This window comes from Lampris incognitus, chromosome 5, assembly GCF_029633865.1.
Source record: "Lampris incognitus isolate fLamInc1 chromosome 5, fLamInc1.hap2, whole genome shotgun sequence".
Classification (NCBI taxonomy): domain Eukaryota; kingdom Metazoa; phylum Chordata; class Actinopteri; order Lampriformes; family Lampridae; genus Lampris; species Lampris incognitus.
The window spans coordinates 29,494,577-29,520,678 of NC_079215.1; the positions used below are offsets into that span (position 1 = coordinate 29,494,577).

At 44.9% G+C, this 26,102-nt stretch overlaps 1 protein-coding gene across 1 annotated transcript in view; it reads left to right on the plus strand.

Annotated features, from left to right (window-relative positions):
• The first annotated feature begins 4,607 nt into the window (after nt 1-4,607).
• The window catches only part of fam13a (family with sequence similarity 13 member A), an 89,497-nt gene continuing 68,002 nt past the window's right edge, over nt 4,608-26,102 (plus strand). Inside the window, exons 1-4 of the mRNA XM_056280463.1 lie at nt 4,608-4,715; nt 13,106-13,301; nt 16,679-16,888; nt 25,271-25,448. Of these exons, the coding sequence (XP_056136438.1) occupies nt 4,689-4,715; nt 13,106-13,301; nt 16,679-16,888; nt 25,271-25,448 (611 nt within the window). The 5' untranslated portion in view covers nt 4,608-4,688. The remainder of the gene's footprint in view (nt 4,716-13,105; nt 13,302-16,678; nt 16,889-25,270; nt 25,449-26,102) is intronic.

The window sequence follows — 26,102 nt, forward strand, 5'->3', positions numbered from 1 at the left end:
AACATGCCATTAAGCTGCACACTCTGGTTGATAAGAACAGGAGCATAGAACAAGTCACTGAAAGACTGAATCCTCTGTGTCGCCTGAATGACCATACGCGAACCCTGAGGTGCTTTGGCACACTTGTCTTCATACAAGTGAGCCAGGTCGGAGACATCAGTGAGGGATACATCTACATTACCCACACCATCCCTCTCTAGGTGTGGGTTTAGTAGTTTAACGGACGAGACTGACGACCAGCTCTTCCACCAGGCTGAGAACGGAGCTGGTTGGGCGGCTGAGGGTGAGGACAGTCCCTCTTCCAATGACCAGGAGACAAACAGTTTATACATCGGTTCTCCCGGCTGCAGTGGGAAAATGTGGAGTGATCCGGAGACTTACAAACCCTGCACAACCTCTGCGGTGCGTCTGACACCTGCCCTGCGGCGCTAGCTGGCGGTTGAGTCTGCGTCGGTGTCCGGACTGCAGCGCTAACTGGAACCTGAGTCTGCATTTTGACCAAACGGTCTAGCAAGCTCACCAAACTCCTCATATAATCATCACCGCCAGAGACAGGTGCAGGAGACGGTGTAGGAGACCTTGCACAAAATGGTATAGGAGATGACGCATGAGCCGGGACGGGAGATGGCACCACCGGCACGGTCGTGTTCAAGTCGGGAGCCATGTCGACTACAGGGACATGAACCTGTGAATGGAACCTACGCTCTACCGCGCCTGCTTCACGTTGTCCACCTGCAGCAACACGGGACTTCCTCTCCAGCATGTGCTCATCAAGCCTCTCCTGGATCTCGCTAGCAGACCATTTCCCTGCGGACTTGAACTTAAAAACATTGGCAAGAGACTGATCTGGACAGTGTTTGATAAACATCATGCTTACCTCGTGGCTTGGCTCTTCAATACTACGGCCCTGCCACTTCAAGCATTCGTCAGCCACCTCCACTGTCTTATTAAGCCTAATCCAATACTCCATAGCGTCCTCACCTGGCTTGGGCAGCGTACTGTAAAAGTCCGCCAGGGGCATGCTCGAGTATGTGAAGTCACTAAAGTGTTGCTTCAGTACATCAAAAATAATGTGGGGGTTCGCTATGTGGTCGACAGATGTGTTGCGCAGCTTTATCCTCACCACGTCCCCTGCTTTCCCCATAAGCTTAGCTAGAATCTCATGTGACTGCTCACTAACTGGAATGGCTCGCTTCCTCAAATACAAAGTCATAAGGCTCTCCCACTCATGAACTGTAAACTTATCAGAGCTATCGCCCCTGAAAATAGGAGGCTCCCTAGCGTCTGTCTGCATTACTACTCTAACACTAGGAGCTGTCTCCGAACACGGTTCAGCAGACCTAGCACTGTCTGTGTGTGTGTTTCTAAGCATTTGTGTTTCCTGCAGCTTAGCAGTGATTGACTCTCCTATCTTCTCTGCTAACCGAGTAATGAGCATGGCTAACTCACCCACTGGCTGCTCGCTGTTACCCAGCACAGCCCCTTCGCTGATACCTGGCCTGGCCCGTTCTACGTAGCGTGTGGAGGTGAACTGAGGAGTGCCAAATGTGGTCGGGTCTCTAGGTCCTGGTGCTCTGGTGTCTGGTTCCCCGCCCTCTAAGAGCTGCCCGAAACTCCTACCTACACCTAGCCGTAAACCCCCACCCACATCTAACTGGTACCCCCTCTCCATAGCACACTGGCGATCCAAAAGATCCTGATCAGCAATGTTACCCCCACCTACGTACGAACCACCCTCTGCCATGTTCCTACCTCTAACACTCAGATAAAATAAAAAATAAAATAAAAAAGTGAAAAGCTCAATTCATTTAAATAATTGAATCTAGAAATCACTAAGAGATTGAAACAATCACACACAATCAACAAATTCACCAATAGATTAATCACATATGCACATATCCAGTAGTTTAGATCAATAGATTATTCACACGAGTCCTTCAATCACATCAACATTAACCTTTTTTTTTTTTTTTCGTGTGTTTTTCTTCCTTCAGTATATACAAATGTCCTGTTCACAAGCCCAGTCCATGGTAACCACAGCTATGACTGTTCAGTGTCCACACAGCTCAACTCCAGTCCACTGTAACATGAGTGTACAGTCTATAGAAATACCTGAGGACGTCTGGGGCTTGATGACGACAGCAGCCTCCCGCGGCGAGCAACTGATGTCACTCTCAGAATCCAGGAGGGTCACGGCACCAATGTAACGGGGGCAGTCCTATGCTGTTCTATGCTGGTCAGCCTGCTGCATGCCCGTCACTCTCATCAGTAGCTCTGCGTTGTGTTCTAGTTGTGTGGGGCCCCAGGTGTTGTGGGGGGCCCTCAGTCTCTCATCATCATCATCATCATCATAATCAAGGAAGGAGGGGGGACACACAGGACTCTATTTGGCTCACCTTGCCATTTATTTTGGTTTCAAACCCTTCGACAACCGTCCAGTCCTCCAGCGGGAGCGGTGTTTCTTACGGACGTGGGGGTCGAAGTTCAACCACTGCCCGGACTTCACTCGTGTGCGTTAGGAGAAACCGTCCACGGGACTCCGATGTAAGAAAGGATAAACAAGTATTTTATCCCACAGCTTGCAGTATCTTCTTACAGGGATACTCAAGGTTACTTTCTCCTCAACCAGCAAAACTGTCCTACGGTAAGAAACACGCGTCGCTCGGCTCGATCGCTGCTTGAGACTCCTCCCACAAAACAAAAATGGCCTCTCCCGCATTCCGTCTTCCGTGTACCCATAAGACCTCTCTCTTAAAGCGACAGTACATGTATATGACGGTCGTTGTAAAACACATAAAAGTAAATAATGACATAAAATAAAATATAGTAAACACAAATAACAGCACACAGACAGGATTTGGTGATATTTCATACTCAAACAAAATAAAATAAAAACATTAATTTTAACCTGGTTACACTCAGTTAGCCCGTGAAGTCGCAGATTCCATCTTCGTTTGTATCGTGACAGCTCCAGCACCTTGCTTTCCAAATTTTGGATTTTTTCCTCTGCTTTACTCACTCTCGCTTCGGTGTGCGTCAACTTTCCTTTCAGCTCCCTGAGATCTTCAGAAATAAAGTTAACAGTAACCTGCAGGTCACCGATACTTTTCCCAATGCTAGCTCCTTGCTCTTTGATAGCCATCTTGAGCGTAGCAATGATGTTTTCTGCGGCGTCGGTTTCCATGTTTTGTCTCTTGCCAAAACGTTTGGATGGAGAAGAACTGGGAGTCGTAATTTTTCTCTTATCTGAGCCCAGATTTTTTTGCCATCATATGTGGCTTCAATTTTTTATCCTGAAAGTTCGTTTTGTTGCTTTTAAAAAGTTTTCAAGACAGAGCGGGTTCTGCAGTAGACCGAACACTACGCCGCCATCTTGGCTCCCTGTACACTTGCTAACTTGCTACTCCGTGCTAACCTGCGCGCATCCCGCCATCCGAGGTTATCACACTTCGTGTACTTCTTTTATCAAACTACTAAATAATCCAACGTTATCTGGGCCCATAACCTGTTAGAAGACTAGACTAATACTTTATGTCTATCTCTGCGCAGATGAAGTTGATTATTAAACCGTTATAAAGAATCGTACTGACTACCGAACTTCGGTTGGAGGGAAAAATGCAGCCTCCGTTTATTCGGTCGTTTCGGGAGAAGAAGAAAATGAACAGCGTCTCAGTGACGTAATCAATCCGCGCATGCAAGCGCAACACCGTCCACTTGTGGACAAACAAAGTCGTAAACAAAATAATAGTACACAGTAACACATAGTCATACAAATACACTGGTGTCATATCTCAACACCTTTCATCGGATAAGGAACAACTTCCTAAAAAAACAAAAACAAAAAACCTTTAACAGGGTGAAAAAATAGGAAGAAACCTCAGAGAGAGCAACAGGGGAGACACCTCTCCCAAGACGGACAGCGTGCAATGGATGCTGTATTTACGCAATTTACACAATACAGCACTGAAAGAGGATAACACAATTATAATGGACTTATAAAATGTATGAAGAATATGATGTGCAGGATGCCAAGCAGTATCCAGACGCCATCGGAACAGTCCAGGACCCAAGCCACGCGACCAGAGTCATCGTGTAAAAAAAAGAAGAAATTATATGGATTTATAAAAAGTAATCTTAACCTAACCTCAACCTAACTCTAACTTTAACCTAAAGTTTAATTTAACCTTAATCGATAGCTAACCTAACTTAACCAATAGTTAAGCGTCAACCTAACCCTAACCTTAACCGAACGCTTCTGTTACACCGGAACCTTTCTGGCAGAAAGACCTGAAGGCAAACTTCTCCCGTGTGCGTGCGTTTTGCAAAAGACCACAGAATTTGGAGCAAATCCCGCGCTCTCATTGGTTAACATATTTCCGTTTTCACGAAGCCGGAACAAATTCCTGATGTTGATTGGTTGAAGGGCGAGACTAAAGGCGAAACCTCCGAAGTTACAACAAATCGTTGGCGTTGATTGGTTGGAGGGCGGGCTCTCTGAAGTTGAAACAAATCCCGTGTTTCGATTGGTCGACACAAGTTGGCCACGGCGAAGTTGGAAAGCTCCGTCGCTGATGGAGGGTAACGAAGTATCTCCAGGCCGGGGTGTCCGCAAATGGGAGAGATACATACTTACATACCTGCGCTGATTTCGCCTTCATCTTCTGTAGGGGCACCTATGCTGTGCAAGAATGGGGGCAGGAGCTCTGACCGTCTGTGTGAGTAGCAGTTATAAAAACTCAGTTCGGCTCATGGAACTGCCATTCAGTCTGACCTATGTAATGCATAACAGGCTTTTAACTTCATTCAGTCAGACCAACGTTTGTAATATACCAGCATGTTATGTTCATCTTTGTGTGTGTGTGTGTGTGTGTGTGTGTGTGTGTGTGTGTGTGTGTGTGTGTGTGTGTGTGTGTGTGTGTTGGGATTTCCATGTGCGTGGGCACAGTCTTGGAAGTATCCAGTCCGTAAAGTTACAAGTCTTCCTTTTCCTTGGACTACAACTAACTTTCATTCCCTTAATGAAAGTAACTTTCACAACCAACACTATTAACAGCACATTTATTTTCCTATTTATCCGTCCAGTCGGTAGAAAGGGCAATGCCCTCACTTTTTGCTATTCATCCAGCATGCTAGTCTTTTTTTTTCTGTAAGCCATGCCGGACTGTTCAAAAATAGGAGCACGAGCCTCACTCCCTAACAAACTGCAACCCTTAACTTTGCTCCTCCTGCCTGTAAGGTTTTCCAGGCGATGAGGAATGACTGTCTGAATACTGAATAAAAAAAAACTAAAAGTAAACTAGATTTTAAGAAGTCTCACGTCTCTTGTGCATGGGAGCTGTGACTAAACAGGAGGGTGAGTGCTTCGCCTTTTGCCACAAGTTGCTTTGACCACCCACATAGGAAAACGGGGAGATGGAGGCAGGGTGGGGGTGCAAAAAGGGAGACTCATGTCAGCGCTTGTTTTACCCCGCAGTGAGTCAGTTAAAGAGACAGTCTCTATTCTGTGTGTCTTTATGCAAAACCACTTTAAAATAACCAGCTTGTCTGAGTACCATATTTTAGAATAGGCCGTTTCCTGACACTTCAGAAAACCAAGGAAAGACTCATAAACAAAGATGAGAACAGACCTATAACACTTGTGTATTCCTCAGCTATTCATACAACTTTGAATAATCTTTCTTCCTTTCTGTCAGGGGTTGTAGTGTAAGAATATTTTAATTGTTTGTGTGTGTGTGTGCGCGCGCGCTTGTGCGTGCGTGCGTGTTAAATTGTTAATCACAATGGATTGTCCCTGCTTTTGTTTACTAGCACAAGCAGGCATTTACATTATCCCCATCTTCACAGCAACATTGATGTGAAGCCAATGTAGCTGTCGCAAGAGTGGTTTTTGTGTGTTTATGATAAAGAGAAGGTTTCAGTTCAAAATCCAAATGAAAAAGAATTTATGACATCATTCTGTTTCGTCTGCAATTAAATTTTTACTTATATTGAGTACAATACATTGTGTTGCTAGATAGTGTGCATTTGTGGGTCTGTGTGTGCAAGATAATGTGAGTGAGTGGTCAGTTTCACCCTATAACATTCAATGCCAAAATCAAGCATTCATCTAACCTAAGCAGTTGTTCCTCTGCGCAAGGCCCACGACGCCAAAAATTTCAGGAGAATCCATCCATCAGTTGTTGAGATACCTTGCTGACAGACAAACATTGGCAAAAGCATCCTCGTTGGCAGAGGTTTTAACACCAGTGAGCAGTTTATTCACCTTGTTTTGGGTCACTGGAGCATGAGAAAAGGTGATAAGGAAATTATTGGGTACCTGAAGTGTGTCCATGCATGTGACGCTAAAATTTGCAGGTTCATAGCTGTGTGTGTGTGTGTACACGTATTTGTGTGTTTTGGTGTGCAAGAGGCAGATATAGGAGACATCTGCTCTCATAACCAGGCTAAGCTCAGACTGGCTTAGCTCTTCCACGCCTACGTTCGACCACTGCTGTTTGCATTATCCCAACCATAGCTGGTCAGTACCACTGCAGAGGTAACCGCTTCAGTAGAAATGATGACACTAACTGTGTAATTTACCATCAGTAGCTTGTAATTATGTATGTATTGTAATTTGAACTGGTTCATAATCAGTTGCTGATTTCCTTCAAAAACTCTCACACTCATAATGCCGGTAACGTCTTCACACAGCTTTTCTGTGTGTTCAACTGAATACCAAAGCACACACTGAGCTTGAATGGCTCTGCACTTGGTACTGCCACTCACCAGTGGCAACACACAGGCAGCCTTCCAAAAATGAAGCAGAAACACATTTAAAATCAACTTTATAGTTATCAAAATCAGCATGTCACACTGTGATTGGAGATAACAGAGCTGGCCTTTCTGCAGTCACTTGCAAGAAACAAGTGAACAAGGACGACATTTGCAGCGTGCACCATGCTGTGTTAACGGAGATTATGAAGTTGTGTGTGTGTGTGTGTGTGTGTGTGTGTAAGGAGGGGTGAAATGTGGGGGGTGGGTGGGAAATTCATTCTCCTATTCATTCAGTCAGAGCATCTGTCATGGTAAAGATCTTGTCTCTTTAGGTCCCCAGAGGTCTAATGCGCAGGCCCATGTGAAGTGGATACGCCCTGGCATTGACCAACCACTGTCCCACTGCCTTGTGGGTAAGTGTAGGACGACAAAGGCTAGGGGAGCACACCCTGAGAGAAAAGCAATGTGCATGGCGGCGCACGATAGGCGGTCCTCTGACAGACTGGAGCTCCGGCAGCCTCCTGCAGCTGTGGAAGAGTGCTGGTCGTCTTGGGCCCCCCTTGCCACCAGATCCCACCCTCTCACAGTGAAGAAGTGCTGCTGGGACATGCGCACCCCCAGCGGCACTGTAAATAATCTCTTTGCGCAGGTATCCACCTCTGCCTCGGTGAGACCAGCAACCGGAATATGGATCAAAGTCTGGCGGCGATAGGGTGTCTGGTGACGGGAGCAGGTATGAATGCACTGGAAGCTCCTAATCAGACCCCTGCACGCCAGCGGCACAGGGCTATTCATGGTCGCCAGCAGCTGGGCTTAAGTGGCAGCTGCTCTCGGCAGACCCCTGTGTGTCTGAGCAGCCCTATTTAGGAGCCACACTGCTCACCCCAACTGGGGAGGGGCCTAGAAAAGGTGGCCTAAACATTGCCCACTCAAAACATCCTGGATAGGCTACCGCACCTATCGGGACATTCCACTCTGCGGTCGAAATAAAAAAAAGAAAATAATTCCCTTTAAACTGGCAACATGGAACATAAGAACTCTGCTGGACGTTAATGCCGAAAGACCTCAGCGAAGGACTGCACTAATTGCAACGGAACTCAATCGCTACAATATTGACATTGCTGCACTCAGTGAAACCAGGTTCCTGGATGAAGGCTCCCTGAAGGAGGACACCTACACCTTCTTCTGGAAGGGATACCCTGCAGGAGGACAACATCAGCATGGTGTGGGATTTGCAATAAAAAACAGCCTCCTACCAAGACTCACTGAAACACCGATTGGCATAAGTGAAAGACTCATGTCGCTCAGGATCCCTCTGGCCAAGAAACGTTATGCCACCCTCCTAGGTGCCTATGCACCAACACTGCCATCAGAGGATGACGTAAAGGACCGCTTCTACCAGTCACTAGATGAGGCTCTCCGTCATATACCCAAGGAGGACAAGATCTTTTTGCTGGGCGATTTCAATGCCAGAGTGGGGAAAGACAACAAGGTGTGGAGTGGTGTCATTGGTGGGCATGGCATTGGGAAAGTCAATGCAAATGGACTGCGCCTCCTAAGCCTCTGTGCTGAGCATGGCTTGACCATCACAAACACCCTCTTCCAATTAAAAAACAAGCACAAAACATCCTGGATGCACCCACGCTCCAAACATTGGCACCTATTGGACTACATCATTGTGAGACGTGCTGATACAAAAGACGTCTTACTCACTCGTGCAATGAGAGGTGCTGAGTGCTGGACAGATCACCGGCTCATCATGACCAGGCTCCAGGTGGAGGTACGCCCTGCTGTTCGTCTCCAAAGGTCAGGAAAGAAGAGGCTTGACTGTACCCGGCTAGAAAAGGCTGAGGTCCAGAACAATCTCCGCCTCTCTCTGGCTGAAAACCTGGAAGACATTGAGCTTCTCTTGAGCACGGATGATTCCATTGACAGGAAATGGTCTTCCGTGAGCTCCAGACTCTACAAGGCAGCATCCCAATCCATCGGTTACAAGAGCAGAAAACACCAGGACTGGTTCAATGACAACACAGGCACAATAACTTCCATACTCAAAGGCATGCATAAAGCACACAGTGCTGTCCTCAACAATCCCACATCAGCTACACTCCGGCAACAATGGCAAGCATCCAGGAGAGAGGTGCAGTCAAAATTGCGTGCCCTGCAGAATGAGTGGTGGATATCGAAGGCAAATGAAATACAATCCCATGCCGATAGAAATGATATGCACAACTTTTATGATGCAGTGAAAACCATCTACGGCCCAAGAAACTGCTCTGTCTCCCCCCTGAAGTCTGATGATGGTACCACCCTCATAAAAGACCAGAAATTCATCACAAAAAGATGGGCAGAACATTTTGAGACTCTTTTGAACCAGCCCTCCCCAACAGATCCCTCGATCTTGGATGAACTACCTGTCCGCCCCACCATCCAAGACCTTGACCTTCCACCAACCTTTGAAGAGGTTCATTGTGCAGTTAGGTCGCTGAAAAATAACAAGACCCCTGGCCCTGACAGTATCCCTGCAGAGATTTTTAAACAGGGAGGCTACCTCTGCACCCGTGCACTTTTCCTGTTCATCTCACACGTATGGAAGAACGAAACTGTCCCTCAGCAGTGGAGGGATGCTAACATCATCTCCATATATAAAGGCAAAGGAGACAAGTCCCTCTGTGGCAACAGCCGTGGCATTTCACTACTGGCTGTTGCTGGAAAAGTCCTGGCCAAACTCATGTTACACAGGCTGGTAAAACACATCTCAGAGGAGCTGTTGCCTGAGTCACAGTGTGGGTTTAGGAGGAATAGGAGTACTGTGGACATGGTGTTCACAGCACGGCAACTCCAAGAGAAGTGCAGGGAGCAACATCAGAACCTCTTCATAGCCTTCATCGACCTGTCAAAGGCTTTCGACACAGTCAACAGGGACATCCTATGGAACATCCTCCTGAAGTTTGGCTGTCCACGAAAGTTTGTCAACATCCTTCAAAGATTTCACGTGGGGATGATGGCACGTGTGACCATTGGAGGCCAGGAATCTGAGCCCTTCAGGGTGTGCACCGGGGTACGTCAGGGGTGCATCCTTGCTCCAGTTCTTTTTAACATCTTCCTCCTGTGTGTGACATTGCTGCTCCACAAGGAAATCAGGAAGGACAGTGGGGTTACTGTGGACTTCAGACTAGATGGAAACCTATTTAACATCCGTAGGCTCCAAGCGGTCACAAAAATGACATCGGAGCACATCATTGAGTTACAGTACGCAGATGACTGTGCAGTTGTGGCCCACACACCCGAGGCACTACAAGCTACCCTTGCAGCTGCTACAAGGGCGTATGGTAGGCTGGGGCTCTCTATAAATGTGACAAAGACTGAAGTAATATGCCAGTGGGCATCTACTCCTCCATCTCATTCACCAACCTTCAACATCTCCGACAAACCACTTGCAACAGTGGAATCCTTCAAATACCTGGGCAGCTTCCTCTCTGACGACTGCAGCATCGACAGGGAGATGCAAAACCGGATTAAACAAGCGTCATCCTCTTTTGGCAGACTTAGGAGAAGGGTCTTTCAAAACAAAGACCTCAACCTCCACACCAAAATATCTGTCTACTTGGCAGTTGTCATCACGACTCTCCTCTACAGCTGTGAGGCGTGGACCCTGTACAGCCACCACCTCAGGATGCTTGAGGCCTTCCACATCAGATGCCTACAATGCATCCTGAGGATAACCTGGCGTGACCGAGTGCCCCATACTGAAATACTCCGCAAGACCAACTGCATCAGCATGGAGGCTACCGTCACCCAGTACCAACTTCGATGGCTCGGTCACGTCATCAGGATGCCAAAGGAGCGCTTACCGCGTAAAGTGCTGTATGGCCAGCTACATCTTGGCCGCCGCTTGGCAGGGGGCCAGAAAAAACGGTACAAAGACCAGCTGAAGACCATCATAAAGAAGTGCGGCCTGAACCCGAGCCAGCTGGAAGACACTGCCGCCCAACGCTCCATCTGGCGGCAGCTCTGTCAACAAGGGGTGCAAAACCTCGAGAAGGACCGCGGTGATCGACGGACCAGAAGACGTCTGAAGAGACATGAAGCCAGTACCACACCTACACCCCCAGTCAGTGATTTCACCTGTTCTGTCTGTGGCAGACATTGTGGATCGCGGATTGGGCTTTACAGCCATAAGAAGACTCACAAGTGACAGAGGCAGGATTGTCATCATCGGACACGACGGACAACCTAAAGCAAAGCAAGCAAAGCAAAGTAAGGAGGGGTGAAATGTGGGGGGTGGGTGGGAAATTCATTCTCCTATTCATTCAGTCAGAGCATCTGTCATGGTAAAGATCTTGTCTCTTTAGCCATCTTTGCACCATCTGTGAGGTGGGTTTTAATTGGTTGCCCTGAAGGAGGCGTACGCCCAAACATTTATTAACAAAGAGAAGAGTCGATAAGTTATTTCTACATCATACACTTCTCAATAACAAAAAAACTGTCCTCGCTGGACCCCGATGTGGATTATTATTATTATTATTATTATTATTATTAGATTGGACAATAATAATAATGATATTATTATTATTATTATAGTTATTTTATTATTATTGTTATTATCACTAAGATTATTGTTTCCCACACCTCATTATTGTGAACCATTTCTTTTCATCCATTATGTCATCATGAAATGGACATTTTCTGCCTTTATGATTTGTGGCCATCTTGACACATTCCAGGCTACTCCAACAGTCTAAAGACTTTTAATCATAGGATTTTGTCAAATGATATAAGATGTAATAAAACCACTGTGTTCAGGGGGGACCTAACTGAGAGAATTCAGGGGACAACCTCACATTTCACTGTGTATGGCTGCTCTCTGGAGTGATGAGATGCCATGTTGTAGAGATGAAGCTCTGCTGGAGCTGCGAGAATAAATGTCAGTTTGAATGGCTGTGATTAGCTAGTGCGCTGACATGTTTCCTCCTCAGAATCCTGCTTCCCTGTGTTCCTGTTGTATGTCAAACAATAAATTGAAAAGGAGTCCACTGAGAATACTAGGTTAAATGAATTAATCTCTTTTCCAGCTGCTTGTAATTTCCTTATGTTAGCTGATGATAGTTATCATTGCTGAGGTAACATTTGCATATGTCTCAAGGAAAGACAGAGTGAAAAGGGGTGTGTGTGTGTGTGTGTGTGTGTGTGTGTGTGTGGGTGTGCTCCTACCAAAAGATAATGAGAACAGGTGGCCCAGTTTGCAAAGTTATTGCCAGGATAAGATATCAGCACCTAGCAGCTGGTGAACACACACACACACATGCACGCACGCACGCACACACACACGCACGCATACATTCAACTATTGCTGAGGACCACTGCACAGCCAACTTTAACAGAACATTTCCTCTTTTTTTTTAACAAGGACAAGTTGGAAATTGTCATATCTTTACTTTTTATCACGTCTTCATTGTTCGTTGTATTGTCATAATTGTCTTTAGTATTTACTTGTTTGTATATAAAAGTGTAACTGAGAGCAACGTACCAAGCCATATTCCTCTTATGCAACCATACGTGGCCAATAAAACTGACTCTTAAATGTAGACAGAACGTCTTTCTATGAAAGGCAATGGACCAATAAAGCACATTCATATTTCACTGCATCCAACAGTTTTCTCTCTAAGGAATAAACCCTTCAATGCTTCATTCAGTTCATAGAAATATAATATAGTCCTGCTAGGTTCTCATACATAGAACCATAAATGACAGTGTAATTATCTGCCACTGACCAGTGGCAGTTGTATTAATAATTGTTGTATTAATAAAACTCAAGCTCTATACAGAAAACTTTTTCACCTTTATATCATTCACATCTGACTTGTGTCACCTGTTGGTGTATTTCTAATGATTATCCTTTCCTCTCAAACCATAACCAAGCAAGATGAGTGCGTAAGGTTTTATGTGTGCGTACATGTTGATGTGTTTGCATGCGTCTGCCTACACATGCATGTGTGTGCAGGTGTGAGTTAACCTAAGCATTTGCCCCATGCAAAGATGTCGCACGGCAACAAGATATTTGTCGTAGCAACAGCTACCGAGGACAATACCTTGTTTCTCCTTGGTTGTGGCTCTCAGCAAACACATCTCTACGTTCCCTAATCATGTCGGGTGTGGGAGCGTCAGAAGCTGTGTCAGTGTATGCGACCCGCAGTGAGAACCACAAACCAATTAGACTATTGTGCAACAGGATGTCCCTACTCCAGGACAGGCCTGTCAGTTATGCCTTCTCAGATGCCAGCTGAAGTCATGCCCATGTGTGCCCATGGTGCCAGTGATTGACCGCTGCTCTCTGCTCTGCTCCCTGCAGCACAACAAGGCAGCGGTGCAGGTCAAGGAGGACATGAAGAAGATAGCCCAGCTGCCCATCCTCAGACCATGGGCAGCAGAAGCCAAGGGCAACAGGCTGTTTGGGGTATCCCTGTTGGAGCTGCATGAGCTGGGGCTGGTGGCGGATGGTGTTCCTCTTGTGGTGCGAAGAATGGTGGAGCATCTCCGCAAACATGGTAAGGAGTAGGGCTGGGATCAGAATTAGGGCTAGGCAAATATAGTGACAAATTTGTGGTACGAATCAATGAGGAAAATCTGGCACAACCGTGTGATAGCTTTCTTCATGGTAAAATATTAACTGTTGCTAGTAATGGTGAAATTGGGCTGTTCAAGATGCAAGGACATATCCCGCTTAACCTGAGACCCTTCATTATTGCCAGTTATATTTGCTGGTAAGGTATACTTGTGGGAAGGTGAACTGGTGGGACATGTGAGTGTCGCCCAGTAAGTGATGCTTTTTACATAACATCCTGTCTGACAGCAGAGGCCTGGTGGATGCAAATATTCTTGTTAGCAATAGATTTTAGTTTTTTAGCTTTATTTATTTATTTATTTTTACTCAGTGTGTCTTGTAGAAATAAAAATAAAATTTTCTTATCATCAACTTTGAGATGATAGCTAGGGACAACAACATGCAGAAGGGGATAGCGCCCCTGAACTGCAGCCAAAGGAAGGATGGAAAAGGTACAGAAAAGTGGAAAAATAAAAGTAATTCAAATGATTTTTCCTAACATATATTCTGTGGACTTTTTAGCTCTGCAAGCATCTCTCGTTCATTTGAAATAAGTATTAACCCCTTGTATTCATTTCAAATCAGAGGCGATAGCCAGGCCCAGCAAAGTGCAGATAGGGCCAGCACAGCACATGTGCAATCACAGGTAGGGTGACAGTAGTGACCACACCTGTGTAAATGGGTGAAAACTGGGTAGATGGCCACCAGTTGACCCTGGAAAAATATAACATTTGTCACAATAGAGCAATTACTGGATTCTATTTTGAATTGGATATTCAACTCTTATTATTGAAAAATCAGATGCTGCAGATTTTTAAGCTAACTGCACACACACAAATCTGTAAAATTGTTAGAATATAACCTGCCAAGAATTTGCACCCCCAACCCCTGGCTAAAGCTAGGCAGCCCTGGACCTCATGATTTACAAATGAAGCATTTGCGAAAGGCAACACATATTGTAGATACTGTAACACATATTGTAGATACACATACTGTAGATGTGGTCATCAGCAAAAAAGGAAAAAAGTCCATTACATTTTATTTACATAAAAACTGAGCATCAATTTTTTACCAAACAAAACACAACATCCTATTTTAAGTTCATATCATAGATATGTTGTGGTTTCTCTCATTCAAGATAAGGTTTTAGAAATGTGCCATTTCTCAAATTCTGGTCAAATTCTACAGTGACTGGTAGACATTTTGCAGTAGATGCTATTCTGTGCTATGATGGTGCTTTTTTTGGTTTGGTCTGTGAATGAAGGTCTGCAAGACATCATTGGGTCTTGAACAAAGACCCTGTCAGTCCAAAAGTGTCTGTGGTCGTTAGCATCAAAATGTGATTTGTCAAAGTGCTAGTATTTCAGAAAAACTAGTTAAAGGGAATCAAAATATTTATGGCAAATCTGTCAAGCATATTCATTATCCATCAATATACTTTAATACTGCAGTCACGTTTTATGTAAAAAAAAGCAAGTAAATTCCCCTAACAGCATGATGAAAAAGCTTCAACTGACTGCAGCGTCTGTTTCATTTGATGTAAAGAAACACAAAATATTTATCACACTTTTAAGAGAGATTTTGGCTGTGTGACGAAGACATTGTGATTGGGCCATTCGACAATCCTTAGTAGCTACACTGTTTGTCCACCAGATGCCAGTACGTAACTATTGGATGGTGGTACCTCTGTTTCCTATGTGGCATATGTTATTATAGTTACAGTTATAACAATAATTTTTTGCAGAAGCGCATATTTGAAATGCTGATGACAAAATAACTAAATGAACTGAGTCTGACTGGTTGAAACACTTGAGGAGATTTACTGAATTATAACCTAGTTGTGATGTTTACCTTTTCTGCGTAAATCTGGCATCCACTGCTCTGTTGCCGATTTGGTCTTAGTTTCAGTGGGAACTTCTTTTTTTTAGATAATAATAATCATAATAATTGCATTTATTTAGCACTTTTCTAGACACCCAAAGTGCTTCACATTGAAGGGGGTAACTCACTTTAACCACCACCAATGTGTAGCACCCACTTGGGTGATGCATGGCAGCCTTTTTGCGCCAGAACGCTCACCACGCAGCAGCTTGAGGTGGAGAGGGAGGAATCATTGAGCCAATTACATGGGGGAATGTTTAGGTGGCCAGATGGAGAGAGCCAGATTGGGGAATTTTGCCAGGACACCGGTGAACCCCCTACTCTTTGCGATAAGTGCCATGGGTTCTTTAATGCCCACAGTGGGTCAGGACTTAGATTTAACGTCTCATCCGAAGGATGGCATCTCTATAGCAGTGTCCCCGTCACTGCACTGGGGCATTGGGATTTGATATCCATCCATCCATTAACCGAACCGCTTATCCTGCTCTCGGGGTCGTGGGGATGCTGGAGCCTATCCCAGCAGTCATTGGGTGGCAGGTGGGGAGACACCCTGTACAGGCCGCCAGGCCATCACACAGGGCCATCACACACTCATTCATACCTAGGGGCAATTAGTATGGCCGATTCACCTGACCTAGGTGTTTGGACTGTGGGAGGAAACCGGAGCACCCGGAGGAAACCCACACAGACACAGGGAGAACATGCAAACTCCACATAGAGGACAACCCGGGACGACCCCCAAGTTTGGACTACCTTGGGGCTCGAATCCAGAACCTTCTTGCTGTGAGGTGACCGTGCTAACCACTGCGCCACTGTGCCGTTTGGGGATTTGATATTTGTTGTTTTTATTAGGACCAGAGGGAAGGGAAGACTTCCCCCTACTGGCCCACCAACACCACTTCCGGCAGCAACTCCGTTTTCCTGGGAGGTCTTCCATCCAAGTACTAGCCAAGGCCATACCTGCTTAGCTTCTGTCATTTGGCAGAGCCAGGATACATGTTGGTATGGCTGCCGTGATGTGAGATCAGTGTATACAGCGATACCAGTCATGTACTGTAAAACTCAGTAATTTACTTTTCATCTCCAATTGGTGATACTAGCTTTACTGACAGGTTTAAAGGGACCATCCCAAAATCCCGGGCTGACAATGAACCATCAAATTATCGGACAGGGACTGTATGAAATAGACAAACAATTCTTTAGAAGGCCTACTTTTTTATGTTACATATAATCTTGATTTCCTTTCAAACATTAGTGCTTATGTATTGTTTTGTTACTAAAGTAACAAAAGGGGTACTTGTAATCAGATTTGAGTGAAACTTCACCGTACCTCCACCTGAGTAGTGCCCGTTCCTGAACTGAAAAAATGTAAACTAAGTGACATGCTAAGCGCGTCTTCGCTCTCTCTTTTTTTTGGGGGGGGGGGGGGATTCCCTCCAGCTCTGCATCAGGAGGGTCTGTTCAGAGTGAATGGGAACGTGCGTGTGGTGGAGACCCTGAAACAGCGGCTCGAGAGTGGCGAAGATGTGGACTTCCTCTCTGAAGCTGATGTGTGTACCGTGGCCAGCCTGCTCAAACAGTACCTCAGAGACTTGCCCGAAGGTCTGGTCCATTCATCAGTCAAGGCAGCACTGATACAGCAGCACCAAGGTAAGAGAGTCTGTCTGTTCACATCCATGCACCTTTTGTTTTGTTCGTCCACCCATCTAACAAATTTTCTAAATCAGCGGATAACCCTTTAATCCACATTGTCCATGTCGGTTTGATTATTGCATGTTCAAGAATATCAGGTTGTGCTCAACCTTTTCTGATTTTCTGTTCAGACCTTTATAGGCAACCTTAGCATCAGGGTCATGATTCTGACTGAATTATTTGCAAAGCTATCTTTAGATGCTGATCTACCCAGTAATAGCACCACACTGTCTGGGGCACAGACATGGGTAGCATGCAGTCATGTAGGCCAGGGGCTTGCTGAGTCACAGGCTGAGGAGGGTGTAAGTTCGGAGGAAAAAACTTGGGAACCTCAAAGCTTTAACTATGCTTAGAAACCATAAAAGTTAAAGAGGGCATTTTGTCTATCTTTTCACTCTCAAGCCTCCTTTTTCATCGGTTTTAATTAGAAGCCACTTTATTTTTTCATTGTACAGGTTACAATGAATTTGTTCTCTGCATTTAACCCATCCTATTGTGTAGGAGCAGTGGGCAGCTGCAGTGCCCGGGGACCAACTCCAGTTCTTCTTTCCATTGCCTTGGTCAGGGGCACAGGCAGGAGTATTAACCTTAACATGCATGTCTTTGATGGTGGGAGGAAACCGGAGCACCCGGAGGAAACCCACTGCAGACACGGGGAGAACATGCAAACTCCACACAGAAAGGACCTGGGACGGCCTGGGGTTCGATCCCAGGACCTTCTTGCTGTGAGGCAACAGTGCTAACCACTGGGCCACTGTGCCGGATGTGCTGATGCCAGTACTGGATATCAGTCCTCATGTACTTGTAATCTTAAAACTACTCCGATACAACCACACTCTATACCCGACTAGACAATTCCTGCTGAAATTGTAAAAACTGAGAAGTGCCTTTTTTCGCCATTCGTATGGAAGAGGAGGAGATGGAGCCAGGTAGACGATGTGGAGCAATGGCTGAGAAGCAGACAAATATATCGATGTGTCATTACAGAGCGAGAGATGACAAAGTTCCAAGCATGTGTGACTTGGATGAGTGCAGACAGCCCAGGCACGGATGCGACACATCATGTGGGCGGGGCGGAGTGTTTTTTTTTTACCTGCTACACCAAATGTGACTGTGTTGCGTGTGGTTGCATGCCAGCCATGTTTTCTATGTTTTCTGCTTCACTTCTGCTTCAGCAGGTAAAAACTACACAGAACTGTGTAAAATGAGTACAATCTGTTCGAAAATTGTTAAAATAAATACCTCATTCTACCAGAGGCAATGTGATGCAGCAATGCAAACTTGTGGGTTTATATTTTCATGGCACATTAAAATAAATCAATCAAATCAATGTAAATCCATGAACCTGTAGTTAAAACTATCTATTAAATTAATTCAGCACGAGTTGATGTAGCCTACGCTTCTAAACCCTACATAACCAACTATATTATCACCTGGCAAAACTCAATATGCACGCAGAAATCCCTCAGAAAACGTCACACACAACCACATGCAACAGACACAGTCAGTGCCGTGTTTTTTCAGGAAAACACAAAGTTGAATGTTAAAATATCAGCAACAGCATCATGTTGTATATTTAATTTGTTACAGTCAAAGTGAGGAACATCTGATGAAAATAAATCATCTTTTCATTTCAAAGTCATTGTTAGAACTGTAATGGTATTATTAAGTACTCATATCAGTACTCGGTATTGGCAACTGCCCAAATGTAAGTACTTGTATTTGGTCTGAAAAAAGTGGTATCAGTGCATCCCTAGTTTCATTGAGAGCATAGTCTACATTTTGGTTCACGTAGTTGCTTATAGATCACATACATATTGGATACCCCAACAGGCCTACTTCTCTGGGTCTTTGGCCAGGCAGTGCATTAGAACGGATTTTGCTGTGATTTCTTTTCCCCTTTTTTTTTTGGTGGGTCCCCCCCCCCCCCCATTGTACTTGTTGGCCAATTACCCCACTCTTCCGAGCCATCTCAGTTGCTGTTCCACCCCCTCTGCCAACACGGGGAGGGCTGCAGACTATCAAATGCCTCCTCTGATACATGTGGAGTCACCAGCTGCTTCTTTTTACCTGACAGTGACGCATTTTGCCGGGGGGACGTAGCACATAGGAGGATCATGCTATTCCCCCCAGTCTCCTCCTCCCCCCGAACAGGTGCCCCGACCAACCAGGATGCGCTATTGCAGCGACCAGGACACGTACCCACATCCAGCTTCCTACCTACAGACACAATTGGCCGTGTCTGTAGGCCAATTGTGTCTGTAGGGACACCCAACCAAGCCGGAGGCAACACGGGGATTCAAACCGCTGATCCCCGTGTTGGTAGGCAATGGAATAGACCGCCACACCACCCAGACACCGCCCGATTTTGCTGTGATTTCTGAATAAGATCATAGGGTATACTCTAAAAAATTGCTTTGCCCCCCATACTAGTAGTTAATCATTTTGAAAAAGTCTTGATCAGGAAATTATAGTTTGAGTGTCTGTCCTGACCCGCATTACATTGAATCAGAAGGGTTCCCTGTTTCATGTCACTGGGGCTCAATGCAGTGGGGTCTTGTTTCTGTCTGGGTTAAACTGACCTCAGTCTTGCTGCTGACGGCTGCCACGTGTCTTTCCATATCTATTACCAGTACATGCTCAGGGCAGATATTGCATCCCGGGCTGCTAGTAAACCATGTTAATAAACTTATTTGCACTGGGTGACGTTTTGCTGTCAAAGTAGGATAATGTCACACTTCAGCAGCTTTGGCTTTGCCATTGTCCATATAGTGGTATGAAATTTCTGCACGTGACGGATCTTATCTGCTCAGAAACCTCAAGTTTAAAGAAGATTACAGAACCTTTGACCGCACAAAGTAGAAAGTAAACAATGTTTTGTGGTGAATGTTTTTTTTTCTTACTGTTGTGTGTTGAAAAATGTTTACCTTGCATTTGATCTGAAGTGCGAGCTTGTATTTTCGAACACTGGTGTTCTTTTTTTGATTGGATTTATCTTACTGACCAAGACTATTTACCTATATTTTTATTTAGAATGATAAAAATGCATGCCACGAAAGAACACTACAGATGTGATGTTTGCTTTGAGAATGTTGATTGAGAAGTATAGAGAAGGTCAGAAGGAGTTACATTGTGTCTTTGTGGATTTAGAGAAAGAATATGACAGGGTGCTGAGAGAGGAGGTGTGGTATTGTATGAAAATGTTGGGAGTTGTGGAGAAGTATGTAGGAGTGATGCAGGATATGTATGAGGGAAGTGTGACAGTGGTGAGGTGTGTGGTTGGAAAGACAGATGGGTTCAAGGTGGAGGTGGGATTACATCAAGGATCGGCTCTGAACCCTTTCTTGTTTGCAACTGTGATGGACAGGTTGACGGACGAGATCAGGCAGGAGTCTCCGTAGACTATGATGTTTACGGATGACATTGTGATCTGTAGGGTGGAGCGGGTGGAGAAGAGTGTCAGGAGTGATTTGCGACAGAAGGGTACCAGCAAAAGTTAAAGGGAAGGTTTACAAGATGGTTGTGAGACCAGCTATGTTATATGGTTTGGAGACAGCGGCACTGACGAAAAGACAGGAGGTGGCAGAGTTGAAGATGCTAAGATTTTCACTGGGAGTAACGAAGAAGGACAGGATTAGGAACAATTATATTAGAGGGACCGCTCAGGTTGGATGGTTTGGAGACAAAGCAAGAGAGGCAAGACTGAGATGGCTTGGACATGTGTGGAGGAGAGATGCTGGGTATATTGGGAGAAGGATGCTGAATATGGAGCTGTCAGGGAAGGGGAAAAGAGGAAGGCCAAAGAGGAGGTTTATGGATGTGGTGAGGGAGGACATGCAGGTGGCTGGTGCAACAGAGGAAGATGTAAAGGACAGGAAGAAATGGAAAGGGATGATCTGCTGTGGTGACCCCTAACAGGAGCATCCGAAAGTAGTAGTAGTAGTAGTAGTAGAATGATAAAAATGCCTACACACTTTTGCAGACATGAACACATAATACATCAGCAATGCAAGTTCAAATAGTGACAATATATGAGTCTCCCCTCAGCTGCCCCTCTCAGTTACTCAGACACACATATGTATAGACAGATAGACACACACACATGCACGAACAAACAGGCACGAACGCAATGCAGAATCACTTATACAAATTGCGTCAGTCAGTATGATCCGTGGCCATGCCCTTTTATCTAACCACGACCTAGTTATGCATCCTGAGTATTAGCAGAAACATTATTTCAGGGTCTTTTGCTCTAATACCGAGGCATTATTACTAACCATAATTTGAAATAGTGATATAATATTATTATGTCCATAAAGAAGAGGTGGGCTCATCCCCTCCCATTTCAGCCGGGCTGTAAAACTTGTACCAAATTTAGAGTTTGGACTTTAAACACTCCCATTCTATTTAAGTGCTATTGTTTCCTAACTGTGCCAGGGGTAATCCAGTTTGTAGTGTATGACACAGTAGTCTCTATTTTTTTATCATTTTATTGAATCAAGTTTTTTTTATTTTAGATCTAGAGCTGGGTAGTAATTCTATATCATAATATATCATCTCTCAGAAGTATTGTATCGGGATGAAATTCACAAATTGTTATATCCTAAGACACAATTTTGTTGTCTGAATTAATAATGACAATCTGTTACCTGGAATTTCTCAAAAAATGACATCTGAAATTCTCGAGGAGTATTATTTGAAAACTAGTTTAGGTTTTATATTATACTTTACATTATCAAACAGTTCAGTATGATGAACCTCAGCTGAATTCTTAAATGTGGTGTTTTTCCATATGTAAGCAGATATCGCAATGTTTGTATACAACAATACTGTATGAAATTCCCTATGATTAATGTGATAGTATTACCCAGTTCTACTTAAGTGAACTAGTTACAACGTCTACTACTACTACTTTCGGCTGCTTATGTTAGGGGTCGCCACAGCGGATCATCCATTTCCATTTCTTCCTGCCCTCTGCATCTTCCTCTGTCACACCAGCCACCTGCATGTCCTCTCTCACCACATCCATAAACCTCCTCTTTGGCCTTCCTCTTTTCCTCTTTCCTGGCAGCTCCATATTCAGCATCCTTCTCCCAATATACCCAGCATCTCTCCTCCATACATCCAAATCATCTCAATCTCGACACACATGTCCAAGCCATCTCCATCTTGCCACTCTTGCTTTTTCTCCAAATCGTCCAACCTGAGCGGCCCCTCTAATATACTCGTTCCTAATCCTGTCCTTCTTCGTCACTCCCAATGAAAATCTTAGCATCTTCAACTCTGCCACCTCCACCTCTGCCTCCTGTCTTTTCATCAGTGCCAGTGCCTGCAAACCATATAACATAGCTGGTCTCACAACCATCTTGTAAACCTTCCCCTTAACTCTTGCTGGTACCCTTCTGTCGCAAATCACTCCTGACACTCTTCTCCACCCGCTCAACTCTGCCTGCACTCTCTTCTTCACTTCTCTTCCACACTCCCTGTTACTTTGAACAGTTGACCCCCAAGTATTTAAACTCATCCACCTTCATCACCTGTGCTCCTTGCATCCTCACCATTCTGCTGTCCTCCTTGTTCATGCATATATATTCCATCTTGCTCCTACTGACTTCCATTCCTCTTCTCTCCAGTGCATACCTCCACCTCTCCAGGCTCTCCTCAACCTGCACCCTACTCTTGCTACGGATCACAATGTCATCCAAGAACATCATAGTCCACAGAGACTCCTGCCTGATCTCATCCGTCAACCTGTCCATCACCATTGCAAACAAGAAAGAGCTCAGAGCCAATCCTTGATGTAATCCCACCTCCACCTTGAACCCATCTGTCATTTCAACCGCACACCTCACCACTGTCACACTGCCCTCATACATATCTTGCACCACACTTACATACTTCTCTGCCACTCCCGACATCCTCATACAATACCACACCTCCTCTCTCAGCACCCTGTCATATTCTTTCTCTAAATCCACAAAGACACAATGTAACTCCTTCTGACCTTCTCTATACTTCTCAATCAACATTCTCAAAGCAAACATCACATCTGTAGTGCTCTTTCATGGCATGAAACCATGCTGCTGCTCACTAATCATCATCTCTTCTCTTAACCTAGCTTCTATTACTCTTTCCCATATCTTCATACTGTGGCTGATCAACTTTATACCTCTTTAGTTGCTGCAGTTCTACATATCACCCTTATTCTTGAAAATCGGTACCAGTATACTTCTCCACTCCTCAGGCATCCCCTCACTTTCCAAAATTGTGTTAAACAGTCTAGTTAAAAACTCCACTGCCATCTCTCCTAAACATCTCCATGCCTCGACAGGTATACGTCATAAGGACCAACTGCCTTTCCACTCTTCATCCTCTTCATAGCTGCCCTCACTTCCTCTTTGCTTATCCACAGCACTTTCTGATTCACTATCCCCACGTCATCCAACCTTCTCTCTCTCTCCTTTTCTTCATTCATCTGCCCCTCAAAGTACTCTTTCCTCCTTCTCAGCACACTGTCCTCTTTTGTCAACACATTTCCATCTCTGTCCTTGATCACCCTAACCTGCTGCACATCCTTCCCATCTCGGTCCCTCTGTCTAGCCCATCGGTACAAGTCCTTTTCTCCTTCCTTAGTGTCTAACCTCCCATAAAACTCACCATATGCCTTTTCCTTTGCCACCTCTCTCTTTGCTTTACGCTCCTTCTCTCTGTACTCCTATCTACTTTCTTCATCTCTCTGACTATTCCACTTCTTCTTTGCCAACCTCTTCCTCTGTATACTTTGCTGTACTTCCTCATTCCACCACCAAATCTCCTTGTCTTCCTTCCTCTGTCCTGATGACACACCAAGTACCTTCCTAGCTGTCTCCCTTACTATTTCTGCAGTGGTTGCCCAGCCATCCAGCAACTCTTCACTACCACCCAGTGCCTGTCATAACTCCTCCCTAAACTCCACACAACAGTCTTCCTTCTTCAACTTCCACCATTTCATCCTTGGCTCTGCCTTCACTTGCTTCCTCTTTTTGATCTTCTTGATCTCCAAAATCATCCTACAGTCCACCATCCAATGCTGCCTAGTTATGTTCTCCTCTGTCATCATCTTACAGTCTCCAATCCCTTTGAGATCGCGCCTCCTACATAAGATATAGTCCACCTGTGTGCACTTTCCTCCACTCTTTTATGTCACTCTGTGTTCCTCCCTCTTCTTGAAATATGTATTTACCTTAGACATTTCCATCCTTTTCGCAAAATCCACCACCATCTGTCTGTCCACATTTCTCTCCTTGACACCATACCTACCCATCACCTCTGTTCCCCGACACCAACATGTCCATTGAAGTCCGCTCCAATCACCACTCTCTTCCTTGGGTACACTCTCCACCACGTCATCCAACTCACTCCAGAATTCTTCTTTCTCTTCCATCTCACACCCAACTTGCAGGGCATATGCACTGATAACATTCATCAATACACCTTCGACCCACCTGGTCTCTTGCACACACAGAATACCTACCTTTCTTCTTTCCATCATGTAAGCCAGCTCGCTCCCTTTACCAGTCACAGTGCCAACATTTAAAGTTCCGACTCTCACCTCCACACTCCTACCCTTCCTCCTCTCCTACTGCCTCTGTACATGCCTTCCATGCCTGAACTAGTTACAACATGATGGCCAAAAAAATCCACTATGTGGTGCTATGGGTTCCTGCAGCGGGCAGAGCAAATAGAGCAGAAGGCCCCTGTAAAGAAAAACGTGCTCAAACCTTGCAACCATGCTTGTGACATGATACTGAATACATTATTCATTTGCGGGTGATAAGTTTTAGTCTTCCTAACAGGATGCAAATGATCCATCCATCCATTAGCCAAACCACTTATCCCAATTGGGGTCATGGGATGCTGTAGCCTATCTCAGCAGCCATTGGGCAGCAGGCGGGGTGACACCCTGGACAGGCCACCAGTCCATCATAGGGCCAACACATTCACACCTAGGGACAATTCAGTATGGCCAATTCATTTGACCTACATGTCTTTGGACTGTGGAAGGAAATCGGAGCACCCGGAGGAAACCCACACAGACACAGGGAGAACATTCAAACTTCACACAGAGGATGACCTGGGATGACCCCCAAGGTTGGACAACCCCAAGGTTCAGACTCAGAACCTTCTTGCTGTGAGGCGGCCGCACTAACCACTGCACCACTGTGCCGCCCAGATGCCAATGATATTAGTGGGTTTTTTCCTAAAGTTTATTGAAGGAACCTCACTACCACAGAGTAATCACACTACCTACTATGGTGCACTCAGACATGTCATCTTTTTCTGTATCTTGTCTTCCTGTAGAATGGAGTGAGAGCAGCTGCTGGTCGGACCTCGGCGACCTGCTTCACCAGCTTCCAGACATCCACTACAGTCTGCTCCGCTACCTTTGCCACTTCCTCACTGAGGTGGAGAGCCATCACAAGGAAAACCGCATGACCGCTTTTAACTTGGCAACAGTCTTTGGACCGAATGTCTTCCAGTAAGTTTGACCATTGAAAAACTTTTAGGAGTTCATATAAATGGGTAAAAATATCAGTAATCTGATGTTCAAACAAGCTGTTTTGGGTTCATTGCTTAAGCTGACTTGTAGTACCTTTAGGAGTATGTAAAATTCATTCCAGTGTCCTTTTGAACTTTCTTCTGTTATTCATAATGATGTTTTTATTTGAAGTTTTAAAGTTTTTAGGGGTGTATTTGTGTTGAAAATCATTCTTTCAAGGCTATAGATGAAGCTATAAATTCTTGGGTTGACATGGATTTCAACAAAGAATTCACACCCGAGTGCTGACTAATGCAATATTAAAATGGCAATCCTTAATCTATTCATCACATTATTAGGTCTGTCACGTAATTCTACCCCAGCTATTTAAATTATGAATCTTTGTTTACTAGGTTTATAATGAACAGTTTACCTTTTTTTTCATTTTAAGAACATAATTTACAATTCCTGTAACCGTGGTTAGTTTAGTATGTTTTCCACCCACATCATTTTAAGGCCATGCTTGTGACATTCCTTAAAAACAGTGAACTGACAGCTTGGCTGACTGAACTTAAAACAAGCATAGAAAATAACAATCAATGATGCACCAGATTTGGTCATCTTTCTCGTATTTCTGTTGGTGTTCACATGACT